This window comes from Rattus norvegicus, chromosome 8 (genome assembly GCF_036323735.1).
Source record: "Rattus norvegicus strain BN/NHsdMcwi chromosome 8, GRCr8, whole genome shotgun sequence".
Classification (NCBI taxonomy): Eukaryota; Metazoa; Chordata; class Mammalia; order Rodentia; family Muridae; genus Rattus; species Rattus norvegicus.
In genome coordinates this window covers 76,026,644-76,050,878 of record NC_086026.1, presented here as the reverse complement: position 1 = coordinate 76,050,878, position 24,235 = coordinate 76,026,644, and the positions used below count along the sequence as shown (strand labels likewise).

The 24,235-nt window shown below is 40.2% G+C and overlaps 1 protein-coding gene across 4 annotated transcripts in view; it reads left to right on the top strand.

Moving 5' to 3' along the window:
- The first annotated feature begins 1,727 nt into the window (after nucleotides 1–1,727).
- Nucleotides 1,728–24,235, top strand: part of Usp3 (ubiquitin specific peptidase 3) — a 75,874-nt gene continuing 53,366 nt past the window's right edge. Inside the window, exons 1-2 of one of the 4 annotated variants that reach the window (XM_063265769.1) lie at nucleotides 2,641–10,702; nucleotides 22,550–22,741. In XM_063265769.1, the coding sequence (XP_063121839.1) occupies nucleotides 22,693–22,741 (49 nt within the window). In that variant the 5' untranslated portion in view covers nucleotides 2,641–10,702; nucleotides 22,550–22,692. The other 3 variants (NM_001025424.2, XM_039081751.2, XM_039081750.2) reach the window with 3 other exon arrangements.

Below are 24,235 nucleotides of genomic sequence, written 5' to 3'. Positions count from 1 at the left end.
AGGGTTCAGATATTTATCTCCTCTCTCTTAGAAAGGAAGCGGTCTTCACCTACTGTTTTTTAAAAAGAGGAAAAACAAACTATCTGTTAATTACTACAGGGTAGGAATTCACACAGATAAGTATTGTTTTTCCAGTGGATAGGCGAGGAAAAAGACTCCGGGAGGACTATCTAAGGTTTGCCATTAAGTAGCTGGCAGAGCTAATCTGAATACACATTAGGCAGCTAACTTTCCACAATTTCTCACCGTCAAAACCTGTCCAAACCTTGTTTTGACAGCAATCATTTACAACTTGGGGAGGTGGCAGAACTGCTCGGAATGAGGAATCTGAAATGCCACCGTGAGCAGGGAAGCCCTAGATGGGTGGACACTATCAGGCAGAAGGCTACCAGGTGGAGCAGTGGGGTGTACGGAAGTGGCTTAAGGGGTGCTAGAGGCGTGCACTTCTGGGAGGAGTCCTGTGCTAACTAACCACTATCCGGCCCAGCCGGTTAATCATTTCCTGACCTTTCCTTTCCTGCCCCAAGGATTGCCACATCGTTCTTTCCTCTCCCCTTGCTTGCCAGGAGATGAAGGGAAGAAGCTCCTTCACCAAGTTAAACAAAACAAAGCCAAATTTTGGAGGTCAGATTTGTGGGACCTCTAGATATCCTCAAGGCGGAGACTGTAAGGTTTCAGGCTTTCTAGCTCTAGATGCTTGTCCGCTATTCTTCACCTTTTCTAGACATAGATTTGAAGCGGTGCTCCAATTTTCACAAAGCAAATTATACTCTCGGTTTCACTAGCTATAAAATAGGGGACCGTAGCAACAGCTTGAGAGGGTGTTTTGAGGATTAAACAAGGTGTGGTATGCAAAGTGCCTGGCTGGGAGCCATGTGGGCTTCTAACAAATGTTACACTGCCTCTTTTTATTACCTCGCACCCCGGACCTTACACAGCAAACTGGATGGTTATTTCATTCAACTTCAAGAGGTATAGGTATAAAAATGCCCATAATGGACAGGAGATAACAGTGAGTCATAATGGCATGGCGTGGATCGTGGATCGGGGAGAACGGGCAGTCTGGCAGTACCCTGCAGTACCCAGGTGACGCGCTCAGGCCAGAGTTTGGAACTCAGAACGGTTCCGGACCGCGCCTGCTACTGGGAGAACACGAAAGTCAGGACTGTTCTGGGCTATTTGCAGCGGGCTGGGCCATCGAGGGCCACGCCCCCAAAGTCTGTTTCTTCCTGTGCAAAATGGGGCTTCAAAGCGTGAACCTGCGAGTGGTTTTCATTTTCATCACACTTTCTGGTGTAGCTACATTTTCTACCTCGCAGTTGTAGTCAACTCATTTCAGTAGACGCAGCGGTCCTGACCGGTCTGCCCCGATGAGTATCCACACTTGTCAGGTCCCAAGAGTCGCCTGCCGCGGCCCGGGGCAGTCAGAGTTGGGAAAGTCAGTTCACATCCCCTTAGGGACCCTACGCGAGCAGCCAGCCGAGCGTGAGCGCCAAGGCCCCGCCCACCGGCTAGCGTGGGGGCGGGGCGGGGCCGGGCCTGGGGGCGTGACCAGCAAGGTGGGCGGGGCAACCCGAGAAGGCGGAAGCCTACTGTTTCTGGACCGTGGCAGAACCAGGAGTCCGGATTTCCACGTTCTCTGGAGCGGGGCGCCGGGAGGCGGCCGGTGGCAAAACCCGGCGCCCGGAAGCCCTTGCTTTCTTTGACGCAAAGGCTCGGGACCCAGCAGCCACCTTCTGCCCAGCGCCGGGTCAGAAGCGACCCCAGACGGAGCCTCCGAAGTCCCTCCGCCCCAGAGCCTCGGCCGTCCCCGCCGCCGTCCTCGTGGCCATGGAGTGTCCGCACCTCAGCTCTAGCGTCTGCATCGCCCCGGACTCAGCCAAGTTCCCCAACGGCTCCCCGTCGTCCTGGTGCTGCAGCGGTGAGTGCGGCTCTGGTGCTGGCCGGCCGCGCACCCGAGGTCCGGGCTCTGGCCCGGGCCTTGCCGTCGAAGGGCCGCGGGTGCGAGGGGCGGCGCGCGGCCTCGGGGAAGGCTGAGGGGAGCGGGCCCGGCGCGCGGGGCGAGGGGACGCGGCGCGGCGCGGCGGGCGCGGCGGCGGCTCCTTTGTTTCGCGCGGCCCGACCGTCGGGCCGGCTGAGGAGAGGCCCGCGGGGGCCTGAGGCGAGCGCGCAGCGGCGGAATGACGCGGCGGCCCGCACCCCAAGGCTCCACAAACATAAGGGCCGGCCCCGCGTGCGACCGCACGTGTGGCGGAGCCGGGCTCGCGGTCCCCCGTGGGCCGGACAGGCAAAGCGCCGCTCTGCGGACGCAGCTTTGTCTGGACTGCCGGCGCGCGAGCCCCTTTAGACTGCGTTTCCTCCAGTTCCCACAGGCTCTTGCCCCCCGCAGCCCCTAAGCGGAGTGCGCTGGGGGCGGCTCATGTCGGAGTCTTGCCTCAGCCTGTGAGGGTGAAGTTTGAAAACAGGCTGTGGGCTCCAAAAGCTCGGGAGAAGGCAACCAACAGCTGCTTTGGAGGGGTGGCTCGAGTTTTTTTTCTTTCTTTTTCTTTTTTTTCCCCCCCTTTCGAAGATTGTTTCGAGACAGTCTTTTGGGTTGGCCGGGATTTCGTTGGGAATTCCCGAGTACGTTTTAAGTCACTTTGTAGGTTTATGCTATGCTTTTGAGTCGCTTACGCGTTAACTCCTTCGGACCCCTTGGAAGTCCCGGTGCCCTCTCATTGTCTGGCCCGACTTAAGGTCGGACCGGCCACCCGGCTTTGATTACTTCCTGGTAGGGCCTGGTGCCGACGCTGGTCTTTGTTTATGAGCTTTAAGAATATCACTGGCAGGTTGGACTGTAGTGTAAAATGTGAATCGTAGTCATCAGAAATCAAGTTCATTTGCAAAGCTGGAAGACGGCGGTACGATTCTGCAGAGTGGTTTTTCATCCTCGGTTGGATTGGAGCTAGGAAGGTAGTTTAGGGACTGCTTTAATACTTTTGACATATTACTTCTTCAAAGGTGATTATATTTTTGAAGCAAAATATATGGGGTGACACAAAGAGAACTGTCCTCCGGGATAAGGAATAGAAGTAACTGCAGTTTTCTGGAGCACCAAGACTTGGTGTCTTACTTACCTTTGTAAAGTCAGGTGTCTTTTTCTGTTCTGCATGAAGCCTTTAAAAATTAATAGTTAATTGGTCTCACAGGACAGTGTTGCAGTTCCTTTGGTTTGTGAGACTGGGTCTCTATTATAGTCCAGGGTGACCTAGAATTCATAATTTTCCTGTCTCAGCCCTTGGAGTGCTGGGATTATAGGCATGTGCTACCCTGCTGGGCCAGTATTGCAGTTCTTTGTGGGAGTGCAGAACTTGTGTGTGAATGAGCCTTACCTGCAAATGCATCTTCAACAGTGAGTCTCGAGCTTGGAACATAACTACTACCAGACCAGTTCAAGTGGTCTGTTAGTTAATTAACTATAGCTGTTGGGCTATAGTTGAAATTTTTCGAGTCTCTCTCTCTCTCTCTCTCTCTCTCTCTCTCTCTCTCTCTCTCTCTCTCTCTCTCTCACACACACACACACACACACACACACACACACACACCCTCCTTCCCTCCCTCCCACTAGGAAAAGCTTACACCTCACAAGGAATGAGGGCCCTTCTTGCCCATCTGTAGTCAACTACAGGAATCAGAGGTGGGCACATCAACACAAGCCTAATTTTTTTTTCCTATGTAAAATCACATCAAACTTAGAAATGGCTTCATTGTGCACATGCATCTAAAAAAAAAGGCAGGCAAGAATTATGCAAGTGGCAGATATCCTGTTGTGAGTCAGTCTTGCCTCCATCAGTTAAGGAGTCCACTTTGACTGGGGAAGAGAGATGCAGCAAATGAAGCCTCTCTGGAGGAATTCAGCACATTAAAATGGAGCATAACTGGGAGACTTGTGCTGAAAACAAGAACAAATTAGTAATGGAAGGGCGATTTCTTTACCACGTGTAGCAAATGGTTGCCTCTGACCCTGATGGGTCTAATCACTTGCATTTGTAGGACCAATAAAGCTAGTTTCACAACTCTGTGGATGTTTTTTTCTGTCTCAGTCTCGTTTCATAATGGCCTCCCATTTAAACCTGTTGGCATCCCTTCTATGGTACAATCAAATATTGTATTAAGCTTGATCTTGTTCTTGCCTGTCTGTAGTATCAGTAATTAAATGATCGGTAAATCTGTGATCCCTAAATCTGTGATCCCTTAACTAACTCATCATCTTGGAGTGTGTTATGTATTCTGTTTTTTTTTTTCTTTTTCTTCAACACTCCAGTATTTATTTATTTATTTATTTATTAATTATTTTTTGTAAGAGATTAGAAGGGTAGCCAGTGAGTTGAAATAATGCTCTCATTGGTATTGAGTCTCATACTTCTTACTGAGGAGGGAGAAAATCCCAGTTTTGGCACCTGGACAATAAAAAGTAATGCCCCTGCCTTATTTTTCATTGGGAGTATGCAACTATACCCCAGTGAGACAGCGAGGCAGATTACAAAAAACCAACAGCACAGACTGTAGCAGGCCCCACCTCATTGGACCAGCACTCCTGTTTCCTTGAGTGTGAGTTTCATTTTGTCATCTGAAAAAAGAACAGTGCTTTGCATTTACTCCACAAGTCTCTGTTAGGATGAGCAAGATTGTGTGTGTGTGTGTAAGTTTGCTTTCTGGTGTCTTAAGTAATTTATGGTATCACAGATTAGTACATTTTTATAAATAGGACTCTGAAAATTAAATGTCTGAGCCCATTAAATGGAGCCCAAACATGTTGGCTTTATGACGAATTGTTTTACAAGGAGAGAGTAATGATATTTCAGAACTAACTAGAGCTACTTAGCCATGGAGGGTACAGTGCATTAGGTTATGTAATTGTATGCTACAGACTTCATACGACTTTTGTTTGTAAGGCCTCTTTATAATCTGAACATTTTTCAGAATCCTGGGTATTTGTGTGACTTAGGTCTATTAATACTATATTAGAAATTAAAACTAAATATTTACTTATTATGAGTAACAATAAATCTGATACTTATAAACAGAAATGATCATTTATGTGAAAAATTTTCAAAATTGAATGGGGAGAGTAGCTTTTTAAGTTTATATGGTTTTGTAACTTTTTTTTCCCAAGCCAGTGTGGCCTTGGCTGTCCTGGAACTCACTGTGTAGTCCAGGCTGGTCTTAAACTCAGAGATTCACCTGCCTCTACTTCCTGAGTTCTGGAATTAAAGGTGTTTGCCACTACCACCACCCAGGCATGTTTTTGTAAACACATTTGGATTGTCACATCTGCTTCTCATTGCAGTCTCTTCAGATATCAAACTTCACATATTATATAGAAAACCTACTTTGTGCTCTTGAGAGATCTAAAGGAAACATTCAAATAACATAGAGCTGGTGGTAGTGGCAGATGCCTTTAGTTCCCAGCACTTGGGAGGCAGAGGCAGGTAAATCTCTCTGCAATTGGAAGCTGGTCTACAGAGCAAGTTCCAGGACAGCCAGGACTACACAGTGAAACCCTTTCTTGAAAAACAGCAAAACAGAGCAACAAGCACAGAACCCAAAGTAATATAGTAATATCTTTTTCTTTCTCTCTACCTTCATATCATTCATGGACCTTCTGGATCTACTGAAAAGGGACTCCTGAAGTCTTAGGGTTAAAGATCCTACTTTGAGATCTCATAGGCAGAATGGTTAGGGGCACCTGCTCTTATCAAACTCACATTATAAAATTAGAGAAATTCATGAAGCTGGCAACAGGTAGTCATATTTGTAAGTACTTGAAGTTTGAAACACTTTAGCTGAGAAATAGATCATGGGGTCTAGTGGATCCTTACTCTCAAAAAGTAGGTCTATTCTAGTTGGAGAGCCAGGAAACTCCTGTTTAGAAGATAAATCCATATAGTAGTTTAAGGTAAATGTTGAAAATAGGGATCTCCTAATGAGGTAAAAATTTATGGCTGCCTAATTGTAGCTAAGAACATTCTAGTTTTAAGTTACAAAAGTTTAAATTAAAAAAGTTTGAAAAGTTAAATGGGCCAATCTCTCGATCCTTGTGTTCTATGCACACACCACATGTTATTTTCAGGAACTGGAGGCTTGGGCATTCCATATTTATTTTTGTGGTGGAAAGTTTAACTAGTGACAAAAGACAGGGATAAAACATGAAATGCTTAAGAACGATATACTAATCAGCTCTGTTTTTAAACTAAGGAAAGCCAGGAGTTTAGGGCTATAGTGTTGTTTGTTTGGAGCTATGCTATAGTTGGAGTCCTGAGACTTTCTCCTGATTAATTCTTCAGAAAGTTGAGGGAGCCTCTAAATTTCCAGGACACTCACGCCTAAATCACTCAGTTCAAGAAAAAGGAATGATTCGATTGATCTGCAGTTTGTGTTTGGAGGGGTTGTTGGAGGTAAACCTGTCTGTCTTACTTTTTAAAAAAATCCTTTTAGTAGGATGAGGTGCTGGCTGGTTCTTTTGTCCATGGTAATAAATTTATAATGTACTGATCAGTTTGTGATAAAGGTAAGAGGTCACCTTGATGGAGTGATGAGTTATTTTGTATCCTATTTCTCTCAGCCTACATTTAAAGACGACTAGTTTGTCCCTTGGAAGCAGTTTTTTTTTTTTTTTTTTTTTTGTTCTTTTTTTTCGGAGCTGGGGACCGAACCCAGGGCCTTGCGCTTCCTAGGCAAGCGCTCTACGACTGAGCTAAATCCCCAACCCCTAGTTTGTCCCTTGGACTAAATTTTCTAGATAGGATCAATACTTTACTGTGGTTGAATATATTAATTACTTTTCAGTAGCATTCTGTCCTGTGTTTACTAAATATCCACTGAAGTGCTGTACTCAGTGAATGCCTGCTTAATGAAGTTTTTTCACATAGATTATAAAATGATCTCTGACTTCATTTTGGGAATAAATGCAGATGAAGTGAGTTTATTCCCCCAGAATGCTTTCCCTAGCCTCCACTTCCCAGTGGGTTAGCCAGAAAGCTGGATTGTAAGAAGGTGACCATTCATGACCTTGTTAGTACAGAATATGTAGTCTTTAGGCAGTGTAGACATAGATGGGCAGATGGAAAATTAGTTGTCTAATGAGTAGGGTCATTTAAGTCAATGGTTAGATGATATTCATACTGATTTGAAGATTAGTATTTGAACTTTGTATTATGCTTGTGTACTTTCTGAAGAATTTGAACTATCTCAGAAATATTAATAAAGCCTAAGTCAGTGGAGTTGTCTTTCTAGTCATGCTGGCAGTGTTCTTCCCCAGCCCAACCCTAGTACTTTAAGCCTTAGCCTGTTCCTACAACCTCTAAGTGATTGATTGTGGATTTGAAAGCCCTGGAACTGTCCACGTGCTCTGTTTGACAAGGCACAGGGCTGAACCTGAAGGGGTGAGCCAGGGCTGTTTCTTTTGTGATCAGATGTTATTTTCCAAGCAATATACCAAGTATATAAAGAATATCCTGCATGACCTAAGCAGAAGGAAAGGTTGGGCTGAGGGAGAAATTAGGACTCTTTGTTTTCCTGGAACTCATTTACTCTCAAGAAATTTTTACATTGATACCATGAACAGTAAGATTTTATAACATTCTACTTCCCCTCATTGAAATTTATTTAATATTTTAAAGTGTGTGTGTGTGTGTGTGTGTGTGTGTGTGTGTGTATGTATGTAAGTATGTATGTGTGCCGTGTGTGTTTGAAGCACTATCAATTAGAAGATAACTTACTGTAACCGACCCCTTCCTTTTTCAGTGATCTACCACATCAGGCTTGGTGGTATGTGTCTTCGCATGCTGAACCAATTGCAGGCCTCCTTATTGGAATTTATCCAGTTTTCTTCTGAAAGATTTGCTTGTGCTCTTTTAAACTAGATGTAGAGATGCTAACAACTTTATAGTATTTTGTAGGCAGTAAGCAAAATAAAGAGTAGTTAGTACCTGAGTAATTTAAATTCCTGTCTTAAATTTTGAGTCCTCTTCTGTTGGAATAATTTACATGTGAATTTTTTCTTCATTTTTTTCTTTTTGAGCCCTTCTTGTCTAACATTATCTCTGTTGGGGGGAAAACAGTCTTTGATTAAGCTGCTTCAAACTTACTTCTATAAATGTTTTGTGTTCAGGCCAGGCTTGAGAAGGGATTTAGTAGGAAGCACTGCAGTAGAGCATGTGTGCTGTGCAGTCTGTCAGTGTTTGGTTTATTCATATCCTTTTAGCTAGAAGAGCAAATGCTCTAGGTGTTTTCATAGCGCTTTCCTGGACAGATGGCTGAGGAGGAAGTACTTTGATAGATTCTCAGTGGGGGTTGGTACTTGGAGGGTATGCTTGTGATGATTGACAGTTGAGAATGCTGAGAATAGTATCAACCTCAGTAACAGCTTGTTCATCTTACCTGGATTTGTCTTGTGCCAAGACCTCTCAAGATGCTCTGAGATTTTTATATAACAGTCTGTTTTGGGAATGTAGGTAAGAATAGATATCATTGAGGCTCAAAAGGTATTCACCAAAAAACTGTTCATTGCAGTCATATCTTGAAATCAGTGGTAACTGTTGAATGAACTTTGGCTTAGAAATTTGTAAACATAAGCCATATTTTATAACTACTATGAGTCTGCAGATGTTATTATCTGTAGTAATTCCAGATGTTTTCTCATCTGTTGTTTTACTGAGTAGGAGGAAAGCTGAGAACAATATAAAGTAACTTCAAAGCAGTTCGCTAGCATTTAATCCTAACTAATTTAATTAACCACCTATCCTTGTAGTTTCTCTTGATTTATAGATTGTGAAACTGAGATAGAGGTTAGGAGTTGCTTAAGATGTTCCGGGATATTAAAAGATAGCCCAAAGCTTAAATTCAACCACTGAGACTTTTTTAACTTGTCTTTTGAGAGTAAGGTCTTTCTTTTGTCATTTAGAAACTTAACGCTTAGTGATTTAAGGGGCTTAAAGGGCTTGGAAACATGCTTGAAATGAGTTCCTTGGAAGATTTTTGCTATGAGAATGTTTTTTAAATTCCACATCTTAAAAATCACTCATTTTAAAACTTGGTGTTTGACTTCCATCATCCAATTTATTGATTAAAGTGCTAGCACATGGGCACAAAGCATTGTCTATGTAACTGGGAAGAAAATAGCCTTGGAAGTCAGCTTCACTATGCTCAGCTCCACTTTATTTTTTGTAGACTGAAATTCACCATGCAGATGTAATGTAACAACCCGTCAGTATAGGTATAGAAACACGCAGTAGGCTTCTGGTTGTTGAAAAACATGTCCTTCAATTGAGTTCTTGTCCCCCTGCTTGCTTCATTTTGTTTCTAGTATTGGAGATTTTTGGTGGTGGGGTTTGTGTTCTGTAGAAGAGGGAGAGATTTCTGAAGCTATGGAATTTTGCTTTTGCCTCTGATAATTCAGAGGTAACCTGAAATCCACTTTTAGGTAGCATGTTTATTATATTTAGTTATATTCTAAGATTTTCCAGGTGTATTTCCTATAAAAGTGAAGTACAGTTACAGTTTTTAGATTGCAGGTCTTTTTTTCTTGGTTCTTTTTTTCGGAGCTGGGGACCGAACCCAGGGCCTTGCGCTTCCTAGGTAAGCGCTCTACTACCACTGAGCTAAATCCCCAGCCCCAGATTGCAGGTCTTAAGATATATTCCTCCCTTGTAAGTGTGTGTGTGTGTGTGTGTGTGTGTGTGTGTGTGTGTGTGTGTGTGTGTTGCTTTGAGTTCCGGGCCAGCCTGGTCTATATAGGGAGTTACAGGACAGCCAGGGCTACCTAAAGAAATTCTGTCTTAAAAAAAGAAAGGAAAAAAAGGCGGGGGGGGGGGGAGGAAATTAAACTTGGACATTACAAAATAAATTTGCACTTGCCTTTAGTTGTGTTAGTTGAATATGTCCACAATAAATTGTAACTAACTTAATTTCACAATTCTGAGAAGGCGATTAATTGGGTATTTCTTTTAAAAGATAGTATTTCAAACTGGATTTTATCTGCTTTAGGACAGAGTAGCTATATCAGTGATGTGTTTTCCATTCTTGAGTAGAAACTGGATCTTGTTTTTTTCTTTATTTTAGCTGGATTGAAGATAATCTTCCTTGTAGAAATCTGCTTGTCTTTTTTATCTTTGACCTGCTCTCAAGACTAGCTTTTAGGGACTGTTCTATTCTTCTTCTCATCTTTGAGAAGAGACTACTATATTTTTGTAGATTTAATAGAACTAGTTGTAAGGTAGTACACTGTTAGCTTCTTTAAGTCTTTGTTTGACCTTGCTGATTAACCTGAGGTTTCATTTTTGACTTACTAGGCTTTGACCTGTGGCAGTTCTCCTGCCTCAGCCTCCCAAGTAGCTAGGAATACAGGTGTGAGCCATCACACCTGGCTTGGATGTTAATGCTTTGATAAGTTTTGGAGGAGAAAAATTAATTTTTTTATGAAACAAATTTCTATGATGAATTGTTTCTCTATGGTTATACATATGCTGCAGAAATCTTCTTGTATACTAGGGAGCTGCAGAAATGGCTCAGCTGAGAACATTGGCTATTTTAAAGGATTCTGGTTTGACTCCAGCATCCACATGGCAGCTCTCAATGTCCCTTACTCTTTCAGGGAATCTGACGCCCTCTTCAGAACTACCCAGGCACCAGGCATACATATGATGCACAGATAAACAGGCAGGTAAAAACACCTATACACATGAAATAGAGATTTTAAAAAATATATTACGTGGAGACCATAGAGCAACGTTATTATTGATAAAAGAATTATAAATTTTACTTTCATGTAGTAAAGTTTGGATTTAGTTGAAATTTGATTTAATTCAAGTTAAGTCTTCATGCGGGTTATGCTAGCTGCTAACAATGAGCTACATCAGCTTTGTTGTTGATGTCTTTAGTTTTTAGTTTTTCTGTTTTTTTGAGACAGGGTTTCTTTGTGTGGCCCTTGTCCTAGAGCCTGCTCTGTAAACCAGGTTTGCTTCGAACTCAGAAATCTGCCTGCCTCTGCTTCCCAGAGGCCTGGGATTAAAGGCATGCAATAATACTGCCACTGGGCCCTATATCAGCATTTCAAAGAGAATTGTAATATATCTAACAGATCAAGCCTCACTTGTGTGCGCCATAACTACTCAAGGTCAACATTCATTATGTGAAATTAGTCCTACAGCCTAATTAATTGTTTTGATTTATTGATTTTTAGTATTTTTGTTTGATGTTTTAGAACCTCATTAAAAATCTTTTTTCAGATCTAAAAATATTCATGGTATATGTTTTGGAAGATTGTTATATTTGAAATTGTATCTTTTAAATTTAAGTTAAATTTAAAAAATAAAAAAAGTCCAACCTTTTTTTAAAAGTAATAATAGCTATTTAAAAGAAATGAAGTAGTTAATACTTGTGGAGTTTGTAGGTGACTGTTTAATAGAATTTGGGAGACTGGAGAAATTGCTTTGAGGACCCACATTTTCTTAGCCCACATCACAGGACTTAACAGCAGCCAGAATCTCCAGCTCCAGGGGATCTGATGCCCTCTTCTGGGCTCTGAAGATACCTGAATTCTCAAGAGCACAAATTCATGCAAATAATTAAAAATACAAATCTTTACCAAAAAATGGAATGTTGTCTCATATTTAAATACATGCCCAATGTGTATTTTTTCTGTTTTTTCATTGACAGTCTCATTAGTTTTAAAAGAATAAAATTTCCCATCCCAGCTAGCAGTTAGTATGGGATTTTTTTTTTCCACTCTGCTTTAGCACTAACCTTTATTACAAAAATCAAAAGAAACTAGAAAGAAATGTAAAATGTGGGTGTCAACCTAGTTGTTCTCTGAAGAAAGTTTTACACTAAGAGGTCTGTAGATCTCAGGGTCTAGATAGATGGGTCAGAGGTTAAGAGCACTTGTTCTTCTTGAGGAACTGTGTTTACTGAACCTATGTGTGACTCAACCATCCTAATTCTAGTTCCATGGGATCCAATGCGTTCTGACCTCTGGAGACACTGCATGCACATGTTGCAGAGACATATATGCAGGCAAAAATCACCTACGTACAAAATCCAAATATTTTTAAAAAGGGACTGAAAATGTAATCATTTTTTGTATACTTATAGGAGGAAGTATTTCCTTAATACATATAAATTTTTCTTAAAAATTTGAGTACTTGCTGTTGTTTTGAAAAAAATAATGCATATGCTTATATTGACTTATTTTCTTTTAAGATATCAGTACTTTTTTTTTTTTTTTTTTTTTGGTTCTTGTTTTCGGAGCTGGGGACCGAACCCAGGGCCTTGCGCTTCCTAGGTAAGCGCTCTACCATTGAGCTAAATCCCCAGCCCCAGTACTTTTTAACTGTATATTTGCTTGCTTAGATTGTTGGCAGAGGCATAGAATTTTTGCATCAGATCTTGCTATAAATACATGGAAATATGTATTCACACTAGATTTTCTTAAATGATTCATGACTTTTGTTTTCATTCTCTATATAATTGGCTTTTAAGGGAAGTTATTTTTGAAACAATATTAAATTCTTAGTAATTTGTTGCTATTTGTGTCTGGTTTCCCAGACAGGAAAGTGTCCTATTCTGATTGTGATTTAATGATCTGTTGTAGCTTGATCTTAGCCAAAAGGTCAAAAAGTGATCCTGTTGTGGCTTTAATGGTTATTGGCTTCCATGGGTAGAGACACAGTGTAGGATTTAAGTTGAAGACTGCAAAGTAGAAACAACCGAGAGATTTTTGTTTCCCAGAATAGGTCTGAACAAATCTGAGTTTGAAATAGAAGGAATAATTACAGGAATGTTTAGCATGTTACAGTTTTGAGAATGTGGTTTCATACAGTATTTTATATGATGTTGAAACTGATTTTAGATGTCCTCTTAAAACTAGAGTAAAATACTTGAACCATTTGGGCAATGAGCCTTATGTATAAGTTTGCTTTGATGTGTGGGAGTCACCAGGACCAAATGCCCTCTTTTCCAGCTCTGTAGGTATCTGGATCTGGTAACATATAGATGATAAGTTTCGTCCAGCTTTGAAATTGCATTTATTGTAGGAGAGAAGGACAAATTAGTGTAAAAGTAATAGGAATTGAGCAGGTGGCCTGGTCCAAAATGATGAACTGCTATTTAAATTTTATGCTTTGTAATAGAATTTAGTGCCCTGCCCCCATCCTCTCCCTACAGTGGTTGGGATTTGATTCAGGCTCTTGTACACACTAGAGTCCTGACAAGTTTTTTGAATTAAAATATGATTTGGGCAAGTTTGTAAGTTGATATGACTGTTTTACCCCTTAAAAATTAATTCATGGGGCTGGAGAGATGGCTCAGTGGCTAAGAGCACTGGCTGTTCTTCCAGAGGTCCTGATTTCAATTCCCAGCACCCACATGGTGGCTTATGATCATCTATCTACAAAGGGATCTGATGCCCCTTTCTGGCATGTAGGTGAACATGAAACAGAGCACTCATACATAAAGTTAAAAAAAAATCATGTTTTCAGAAAAGTAATGTGTATATACATAGTTGTTGATTAGTAAACCAAAGATCTTTGACTAGAAAAGCAATTTATTTTTCTACTGTCAGGCCTACAGTCATTTTCTAGCTCTGCTTAGTGCAGATGCTCTCATAATTACTTGAGTACTTGTCAGAACACAGTTATAAGTTTACCAATTTGAGGCTTTATTCCTTACCCACTTTCTATGCTAAATGACCATTATTTATCCTGCTGTTGCCTATCTTTACTTCCTAACATAATTAGATAATAAATTTTGATTAATGTAGTGACTAATTTTTCTTTCTTTTTAACATTTATTTTCCTTATTGTCTTAGAATTGTTTAACTTTAGACATTTTCCCCAAGTGTTCTTATAAATCAGTCAAGGGTGGTGAATGATACTGTGTTCCTGCCTCTGTAGTAGGTTAGATAATCTCCCTTTTCCTGGAGACCTTTCCAGAACTCTGTGCTCCCACTGGGGATAATTGGTTCTAGGCTCACAGGGTAGGCAGCTTTCCTGTAGTTACCTTTGTTCTCTTATGTTAGCTCTTCCACATTCTGGATCCCATACCTGCTTCTTTCTTAGTTTATTCTATTCTTTTGTGCAGTATATTACTTAGGTCCCTTCCCATGGAATGTCAGTTTTTGACTATTTACAAGTCTGGCATTTTGATTATATCTTTAAAGTGAAGGCTTGGCCGAATATGGATTATTAGAGAAGTTTCCTAGTTGAAAGACTGTTCCTTTATTTTTAGGTTCATTGTGTTGCGGTTAGGACCCTGATGCCTTCCTAGTTACCTCTTTCATGCACATGCTTTTATTTTTTGCAGTGGTATTCTTGAAAATTCAAAATGTTATCTTGGTGTGCATTTTTTTTTACATTTAAAGAGACTTAAAATTTTTTTATTATTACTGTGTGTGTGTGTGTATGATGTGGGGGAGGTGCCTGTGTGTGGAGGTCAGAGGACACTTGTGGACTCAGTTTTTTTTCTTCTACCTTTATGTAGGTTTCAGGTGTAGAACTCAGTTTTCAGGCTTGTGTAGTGAGTGCTTTCCCCTTCTGAACCATCTTAGTTCACTCTACAGGCTTTAATCTCATACCCATAAGTTAGTATATCTTTATAACATACATTCTTAAATAGGTATACGTTACCATATCATCCTTATTTAGATTTGTTAATTGTTAGGATTTTATCTCATTTCTATTTTATCACTTTTCCATAGGTACCCTCTGTTGATATAATCTACCTACCCCTGAATAATTTGTGTACATAATGTCCATTATCATAAAATAAGTACATAAAAATAAGTACAAGGACTCTCTTTGCAGTAAGCATAGGATATTGGTCAAAATTAAGACATGTAATAGTAGTATAATATACATTTCATATCCAGATTTCTTCAGTTGTCCATATGTGTGCTTCGTATCTGCCTTCCCCTTACCCTAGGTAAAATCCAGGATCATGTGTTACTTGTAGGTGTTGTAACTGTTTCTCTTTCATATGGAATAGTTCTTTTATCCATTTTTTGAAGAACTCCAGTTTACCTGTCTATAAAATACTACTAATTTTGACACTCTATCATAGATAGATATAGTAGAGATACTTGCTACTGTATCTAGCAAGTACTATGTGCTCACACTAGGCAAGTAGTATACTACTGGGATTCACCAATCTGTTTTGAAATATATATATATATATATATATATATATATATATATATATATTCACAGGTATGAGTGCATGCAAAGGACCTGTACAAGATCAAGCCTACCAAAATCCCAAAATCCCAGCATGGTAGGTGAGGGGCTCATAAAGACCAACCACTAGCAGAGGAGTTGTTCTTGGCAACTAAAGGTTGCTGGATGAGGGAACTCAATTTTCTTAAGGGATGCATCCCTGTGCTCCTATAGATAGCCTGATATCCATGGACATACTGGTAACACTAACACATGTGCACACATATGCACACATGTGTGCACACACACATTCCATTAAACATCAGAAGATTAAACCTCTTTACCCACTTGCTGGCCCTACCCCTAGTTAAATAAGTAAGTAAGTAAGTAAGTAAGTAAGTAAGTAAGTAAATAAACACAGAAAGGAAGGAAGGAAGGGAGGGACAAATGAATGAATGGTCAGGATTTTAGTCACCTAGACTGCATTTGAATTCACTCTATATGATCAGTCCTTGGTATTATGTGTGCCACATGTCTGGCTCATTAATCGTTCTTGATTTTACTTTTTATCACTAGGTATCTCAAGATGGTGGTGCTCTTTTTCTTTTTTAAATCTTTTTCTTTTTTTTTTAAAGATTTATTTATTTAATCTATGTGAGTACACTGTAGCTGTCTTCAGATACACTAGAAGAGGACATCGGATCTCATCACAGATGGTTGTGAGCCACCATGTGGTTGCTGGGAATTGAACTCAGGACCTCTGGAAGAGCAGCCAGTGCTCTTAACTGTTGAGTCATCTCTACAGCCCAAGATGGTGGTTTTCTAGCTAACGCTTCTTCCACATATGTTGGTTGGTATTCTGTAAGGAAGAGTTTTCCTTTTTCCCTTACTTGATTATGCATTTGCTTACACATTATAGCACAGGCACAGATTTTCATTTATTTGGTGATACTGTTATCATTATTTTAAAACTCAACTTGTCTTAGATTTGGCCATTGGGAGCCTTCTTAATCTGTAATTTTTTTTTTTTTTTTTTTTTTTTTTTTTTTTTTTTTTTGGAGCTGGGGACCGAACCCAGGGCCTTGAGCTTCCTGGGAAAGTGCTCTACCACTGAGCTAAATCCCCAACCCTTTAATCTGTAATTTTGATATGTTCTTTTGGGCCTTTTCTTTCTGCTACCACAAGAAGTTCCATGCATGCTTTGTACCCAGCTTACCACAACCTTGGTGTCAGTCATTTTCTAAAAGAAGCTCTCATTTGTTTTGGTTGGAAGTAATGTTTTATAAACTAAGATCTCTCAGCAGAAAGATCTAAGTAAGAAGTATGAATAGGTATGTCTACTTGGTATATATGTTTATATTTGTATGACCACGAGTTCCCATTGGCATCCATGATTCCTTTCAGCACCTTAGGTTGACCCCCATCCCTTCATATTTGCTGCATATGTTCAATACTAAGAATCTGGTTCTCTTTGCTTATAGTATGTATACTCACTCACTTAATTCTATAGTCAGAGAAGGTAGTTCTGGAATTGTTAACCCATACCATTGCAAAAGGTATTCTGGTAATTAGAGTTCGGCAGTTACTCATGATTGATTTTGTCTGTAAATGAGCAATAAATAAAGCAGTATGTTCAAAGTTGGAATTAGTCATCCCTCCCCTTCAATACACTTAATTGAAATATAGCTTGGCTCATTTGTATGTATTTGATTTTTGTTTTAGATCTTCCACCTGATCTTTGCTGCTTTTATTTCATATTTTGAATACCTAGACTATTAACATTGTTTTAAAGGTTAAAATTTTACAAAAAGCTATTCTAAATAAGAATCATCAGCGGGTGAGCCAGCAAACTATATATACTTTCTGTGTATTTTTGTTTTTAATCATTTAACATAGTATCTTATATTTCAGTCCATGTTTGTAGAAGTATTTTTTCCTTTTTCGTGTGTGTGTGTGTGTGTGTGTGTATGTATGTATGTATGTATGTATGTATATATGTATCTGTGCTTTTTTGTGTGTGGAGGCTAGAGGTCAATGTTACATGTTTTCCTCTAATACTTCCCACCTTATATTTTAATTACATTACTTATTATTTTTTCTGTAGGTGACAGAATAACTTTTGGGGGTCATTTTTCTGCTCCCCCTGTGGTTTCCAGTTGAATTTGGATAATCAGGTTAAACCCCAACAGTTTGGCAGCCTACCACCCTGATTTTTCTCAGTGAGCTCAATGATTCAGCTGGACTGGCTGGGCAGTGAGTTCCAGAGACCTCCTATTTCTGCCTCCACCTCCCCAGTGCCAAGATTTTAAGCCAACTCCATCATGCCCTGTTGCTGCTGCTTTTGTTGTTGTTGTTGTTGTTTGTTTGTTTTATCGGGACAGGTTTCTTTTTGTAGCCCTGGCTGTCCTGGAAGTAGCTCTGTAGACCAGCTGGCCTCAGACCAGAGATCACCTACCTCTGCCTCCCTGGATTTGGGATTAAAGGTGTGCACCACTACCTGGCCTTGCCTAGCTTTTTAAAATGTGGGTTCTGGTGCTAAAATTCAGATCCTCATGCTTTAGAAGAAAACATTTTTCTGGCTGAGCCATTTCCTGTGCCTCATTGTGTACCATCTTTGTCTGTTCCTCTATCATTCATCTGCTTGTCTGTCTGTCTGTTCATCTGTTTATCTGTCTATTGATCTATCACTTTCTAGTGTATTCCATTTGTGTGTATGTCACAGTAAATTGCAGCTGGTCTTCCATGTGTAAAATGTAGGTTTAGAGTATTTTTCAGCTAATAATAATAATAATAATAATAATAAACTAATAGCTTTGTATGCACAGTTGTTGTTGTTATTATTATTATTATTATTATTATTATTATTATGCACCTTAAGGGATGAATAAACGTTTAACTCTTTGTGTAAGTAGTAATGTATAAAAGATTTTATAACTATAATAATATAAAGGTTTGCATATCCTGTTTTCATTTCCTGTGGTTTTACTGAAATAAAATAGTCAAGGGTATTGAAATGAAATGCTTTGTTGAAATTATTTTTCTGACTGGAAAGCCTTGAAATCAGTTGGAAGTTGCCTTGGGAACATTCTTAGTTAAGAAATAACTACGCATATGGTTTGGGTCAAGGTTCATGTTAAGCAGTGGTCTGTTCCTAATACATATTCTTTATCAGTGCTGTTTCACCCCACTAGACCGCTAAATGTCTGCTGTTTAGTGAGACTTTTAATTTATATTAGGTTCCTCTGTTTTGCCTATTACCTGGTGCTTCTTAAGGATTACAGAGTGGCTGTAGTACAAGACAATTTGCATTGTCTAGAAATAAGGATTTCAGCTTCTAGAAATAATGCTGATCCTCAAGGGCATGGTGTCTTAGATTTTGAGAAATGCCCCAGTCCTCTGAGGTGATTGATGACTTCAGGTCTCCTGACTCAATGCAGTGAAATAGGAGGGAAACCTGCTGCATTGCTAGTTACCCATGCAAAAGATTGGTAGCATAACTTCTTACTGGAACTGACATGAGTGGGCTACATATATATGCTGAGGTAGATGATCTTGGCTAAGGGTGACTGGAGCTCCCAAAGCAGATCACCTTTGCCTCTGAGAAGTCTTCAGTTTCCATGTATGAACCACACAGTCTTAGTTTCTGTGTATGCCCTAACATGGGAATGGCTTGAAGGTGGGTCAGAACACAGTGTCAAGAATATAATGCCTCTAAGGAAGTTGCTTTTTAAAGGAGACTCAGGTGATATGGTGGATAAGGAAAAACTGGACTATCTAGGGTAGAAGTTAAAACTGCTGGGCCAGAAAAGTTGGTAACCATATCTTAAATCTGTGTGACTTGAAGTCATTCCTATTCACTTCTTTGCTAAAATTAGTTAGAAATTAAAAACATTTTGAAATGACTTATAACCCCTAATAGATGTTGAAATATAGTACAGATCACATTAAGAAGCTGGGTGTGGTAGCTCCTGCTTCCAGCTTCAGCCTGTAGGAAGGCTAATGCAGGAGGTCTGAATTAAGAGGCCTGCCGGAAGACCCTGTCTCAAACAAGAAGAAAAAATAGACTTTATCATATGTTTTAGTCTGAACTTTTGACATTTCCATTTGTTAGCATACTGATAATGGTTATTAACAGTTGCATTAAGAAGAATGGTTACCAGGCTGGAGAGATGGCTCAGAAGTTAAGGTGCCTGTCACACAATCATGAAGCTCTGAGTTCAGCACCCACATAAAAGTTGTGTGTGGCTGTGCTAATCTGAAGTTCCAGTATTGAGCTGGGGTGGGCCTGAGGCAAAGTAAGTCCATGGTGCTCGCCAGCTAACTACCTTAACCAAATTGGTTAGCTGTAGGTTCAGTGGAGACCCTGTATTAAAAAATGAGGTGAAAGGACTGGAGACATGGCTCAATGATTAAGAAAGAGTGCTTGCTGCTCTTCCAGAGAACTGGGATTTGGTTTCCAGCATTAATGTTATAGAACACTACTTACTGCCTATAACTCCAGCTTTAGGCTATTGGGTACCCTCTTCTGACCACTGTGGGTTTCCTCACACACGTGGGGTGTGTATGCTTGATGCACACATATACATTCCCACACACATCTTTAAAAAAATCATAGAGACCTACATACACAAGTGAACATGGTATACAGCCCCCTACACACACCTCACATCAAAAGCAGCATAGATACCAAGGTGTGTTTCGGTGGATTAGGTTGGTGAACCAAGATCTAGTGTCTCTTCTGCAAACCTCTAGAGTTTGCTGTATTTCAGTGTTCTGGTACTTGAGTTCCTTCAGCCCTTATGTGTTCATAGTATGAATGGTTGGTTGCCTTTATGAATGTTGTGTGCCGCATGCATGCCTGGTGCCAGAAGAAGGTGTTGGATCCCTGGTACTAGAGTTAGGGATGGTTATGAACTGCCATGTGGGTGCTGAGAACAAAACTCTGTTCTCTGCGAGAGCAGTAGCAAGTGCTCTTACCAGCTGAGCCATCTCTCCAGTCTTAGTACTTAAATGTTTTATCTGATTAGCATCTTATCAATGTGTTTAAACCTCTTTATATTATTTCTCAAAATGTGCTTCTAGATGTATTTTATTTTCCTAAAGTATTATGCTAGACATATCTGATTTTAAATATAACACTAAGGAAGTTTTAACAATTGTGCCAAATCTGGAATAAAGTATTTCATTTAATGTGGCTTTGAATATAATTTAGTTTAGGTCAGGCATAGGGAGTCTTTTGTTGGCTAGTACTTTCTATGTGTTAGAAATTTTTCTGTGAAAATATGTCTTCAGCTCCAATTTTTAAAAATTTTGTTTTCAAGACAGGGTTTCTCTCTGTGTATGTAGCCTTGGCTGTCCTGGAACTCATTTGTAGACCAGACTAGCTTCAAACTCAGAGACCCATCTGCCTCTGCCTTCTGAGTGCTGGTACTAAAGATGTGTACCTGACTACAGCTGCAATTCTTTTAAAGAGTGTAAGCTAAAGGAAAAACTTTTTCCACCCCCTATCCATGTGAGCATCTTCAGTGCAGTGCATGTAGTAGCCTCTGGCATTAACTCCTGGCAGTTGTTTTATTCTTTTTAATATATTTTTCAGGTAGAAGAAGCTGAGGCTTAAAAAAAGTTCTTTGCTGTATGATTCATGTTTCTTCTGAAGTTCTTAACAAACTCATATGAGGTAGCTGTGTCCCATCTAGTGGTGAAGAAGCAGGCTCTGGTATAACCAACTGTTGTAGGTTAAAGCACAAAGAATTAAAAGAATGGTGGATTGTGGACTCAGAAGTCCAAGTTAAATAGAAGACTCTAGCATGTTTACTTGGAGTCTACAAAGTAATAATTAAATTTCTGAGAAGGCAACCTATTTTATTCCATATACTTTATATAAAAAGGAAGGGTTCTTTTGGTAGGGTTGGGGGGTCATTAATCAAGGCTTTTCCCTTGTTCAAACAATACAAGCAGAAGTTCAGATCACTGTTTCTCCTGGTAAGGATTTTAAGAGAAAATCTAATACTTCCTTCAGAAATCTTGGGGTTCTGATTAAGATGTGGGCTCCTAATAATGGGGAAGCCTAGTATTAGGCTTTGCTGGGTGTGGTGGGAATCAAATTACAATATCAGAACTCTTGGGGTGAAGTCAGAATTAGAAACAGATGGTGTAGGTATCTTCAACTCTTAAAATTATTCAGAAGTTTCCAAGAACCTTTAGTTCAATCTGAGGTTTTTCAGAATGGTTATTACATAACATAACCTAGAGGCAAGAAGATTGAAGTATAGGCTCTGTAGCTTTCATGAGGAGAAAAGGGAGTCCTGTAAATTGCCTAAGGTGCTTTTTAAGAATCTTCACACATGGTCTGGAGAGATGGCTCAGTGGTTAAGAACACTGACTGCGGGGTTGGGGATTTAGCTCAGTGGTAGAGCGCTTGCCTAACAAGCACAAGGCCCTGGGTTCGGTCCCCAGCTCTGAAAAAAAAAAAATAGAAAAAGAAGAACACTGACTGCTCTTCCAGAGTTTCTGAGTTCAAATCCCAGCAACCACACGGTGGCTCACAACCTGTAATGAGATCTGATGCCCTCTTCTGATGTGTCTGAAGACAGCAACAGTGTACTCACATATAATAAATAAATCTTAAAAAAAACTTCACACATGACAGGGAGGGTATTCTAGAGAAGCAGTGCTTTGGAACTTTTGAAGATTTGACCTATTTGTTACTGAAGCTTTTTTGATTTTGTCTTGTTTTTTTTTTTTTTAATGTAATACAGGGAGACAATAGAAGTGATGTTTATTCTCATGAAAGAATTACTCAGACTTAAGACTGGGAGCATATAATACTCCCCAGTACAGAAAGATCCCCAGTGTAAAGCAGCCTAGTTCAAGATAGATTGCCATGACTTTGCCTTCACTGTCTTTTCTGTAGAAATGGTTGTTGAGCCATTGGACAGCTTCAATTCCTGTTAGGTGGAACCCTTATTCATTTAACTAAGAGCGCCAGTAGTGCTGGCGAGCTGCTTGGCAGATGGGAAAATGTTTCATTCTGGGTGGCTCTCTCGTCACTATATCCTAGTAGTTCAAAATAAGTGCTTTGTTTGAATTTACAATTTTGTGGGTCAGAAAGAACTTGACTAGGATTTCGTCAGGTAGCATATCTGTACCTAGAGCATCTTAACTCAGGTCTTTGTATAAATGATTCTTTTCCTGTGCTTCTATGACCTCCTATGATCCTGTGATTTCTTCAGTTTAAGCTTACAGTATGTTTCAGAGTAGTCAGACTTCTCACATGGTGGCCAAGCAAGCCTTCCGAACAGTAGGGACATGTTGAGTTTCCTAAGGCTTGAATTAGCATGTAATCACTTTTGTCATATCAGCTACCCAGGGCAGTCACAGAGTCAGAGAATGAGAAGAGGAGACTCTTAGTGGGAACAACCACAGAACAATTAAGCAGAAAGGAAAAACTGTTATGATGAATGCTTAACTGACTTCATCAACGGATAATTTACTCATCTAATGGATGATTCAAGAGAGGCTGATTGCCAGCCTGGAAAAAGAAAAGGACAGAGGTAAGAAGAGTGGAAAGGGTTTTCAAGGAGAAAACTGAGTTGTGCTTCATAACTCTCTTCCTTGCCTCCGCCTTAAACTCTTGGTTTCCTTGAGGCTTTGTCTAGCACATCTACACACTTGGACTTAGGTATTCACACGTGTGCTTCTCCGTGATTTGATCTCTGCTTAGTCCTTACAGTCTTCCCCGGCTCACCCTTCCTAAATGCTGGACATGGTGTGTGCCTAATGTTCTTCGAAGCCAGAATAGTGTGTTGTATCTCCTAGAACTGGAGTTATATGTGGTTATGAATTTCCATGTGGTTGTTGGAAACCTAATTCATATCCTCTGCAGGAGCAGCAGGTGCTCTTACCTGCTGATCCATCTCTCCAGTCCTTGTTAAAGCTTTTTAAGAACATTAGGTAGAAAGAACTGGAATTTTTTTTATATGAGGGAGGATGATGCAAGTGCTTTCCCCCCTAGTTATACCCACTCTTAGAATTTTATGATTTTAGAGGGTATGTTATTCATTACCTACTTTCCATTTTACAGTGAAGATAGGAAAGAATCATGATGACCTCACTCTGTCTCTGGTAATGATGGAGAGAGAGCCAGTGCTGGAATCTGGGCATCTAGTTCTCACTTTTTTTTTTTTTTTGAGTTTTTCAAGACAGGGTTTTGCTGTGTAGCCTTGACTGTCCTGCAACGAACTCTGTAGACTCAGAGATCTGCCTGCCTTTGCCTCAGGAATGCAGGGATTAAAGGCATGTGCTACTCACTGCCACCCAGCACCTTTCCGAATTCTAAGGAAGAAAGTTTTCTTCTAGTTTGGAAGGGCTGGGTCTGATTGATGGTACAGGCTGGAGCCCTCGTGTGCATTTGCCTTTCCTGATGTGTGTTACTGCATATAACCTCTTGAGCCTGGCTACCTCAGGAGAACAGCAAGATTCTTCATTTCAGGACACATGAGCTGTCTTACTTGAGCTCGACAGGGACAGAAAAAGGGTCTGTGGCTAAAGAGGCAGATAGTGAAAGGGGCTTCCCAGTGCTGTCCTCCCATTCAAAGTGTTGTCTAAGGGCTGGGGGAACAGCCTGTGACTCCTCCTAGGAGAAGACAAGGAAAATGGAGTGTTTTGTTGAGGTGATGGGTGGATCACTGTGATACAGTGTGATGAAGCTTTATAATCTGAGTGATACATAGGAATCTGATTTTCAGATGTCACAGGAGCCTGCTGTGTGTGAGGTGTGAGCATATAAGAAATACACTACATGGCTCTTTTGCGTTGACACCACCCCCTTGAAGTATATTATAGGAGTATTAAAGAGTTCTTGTAAGTTCTCAGCTTTAACTTTTAGAATGTTCACAACACTCTAGTTGGATATTGCTTAAAAATCCCTTTGGTCTAATATTTTTATGTTTTTCTGAATAGACTCTGATTATGTGGTGTGTGCATATGCCCCAGCTTCTTCTCATAGAAAAGTCTGGAAAAAGTTCTGGTCCTTTAAGAAATGTGTT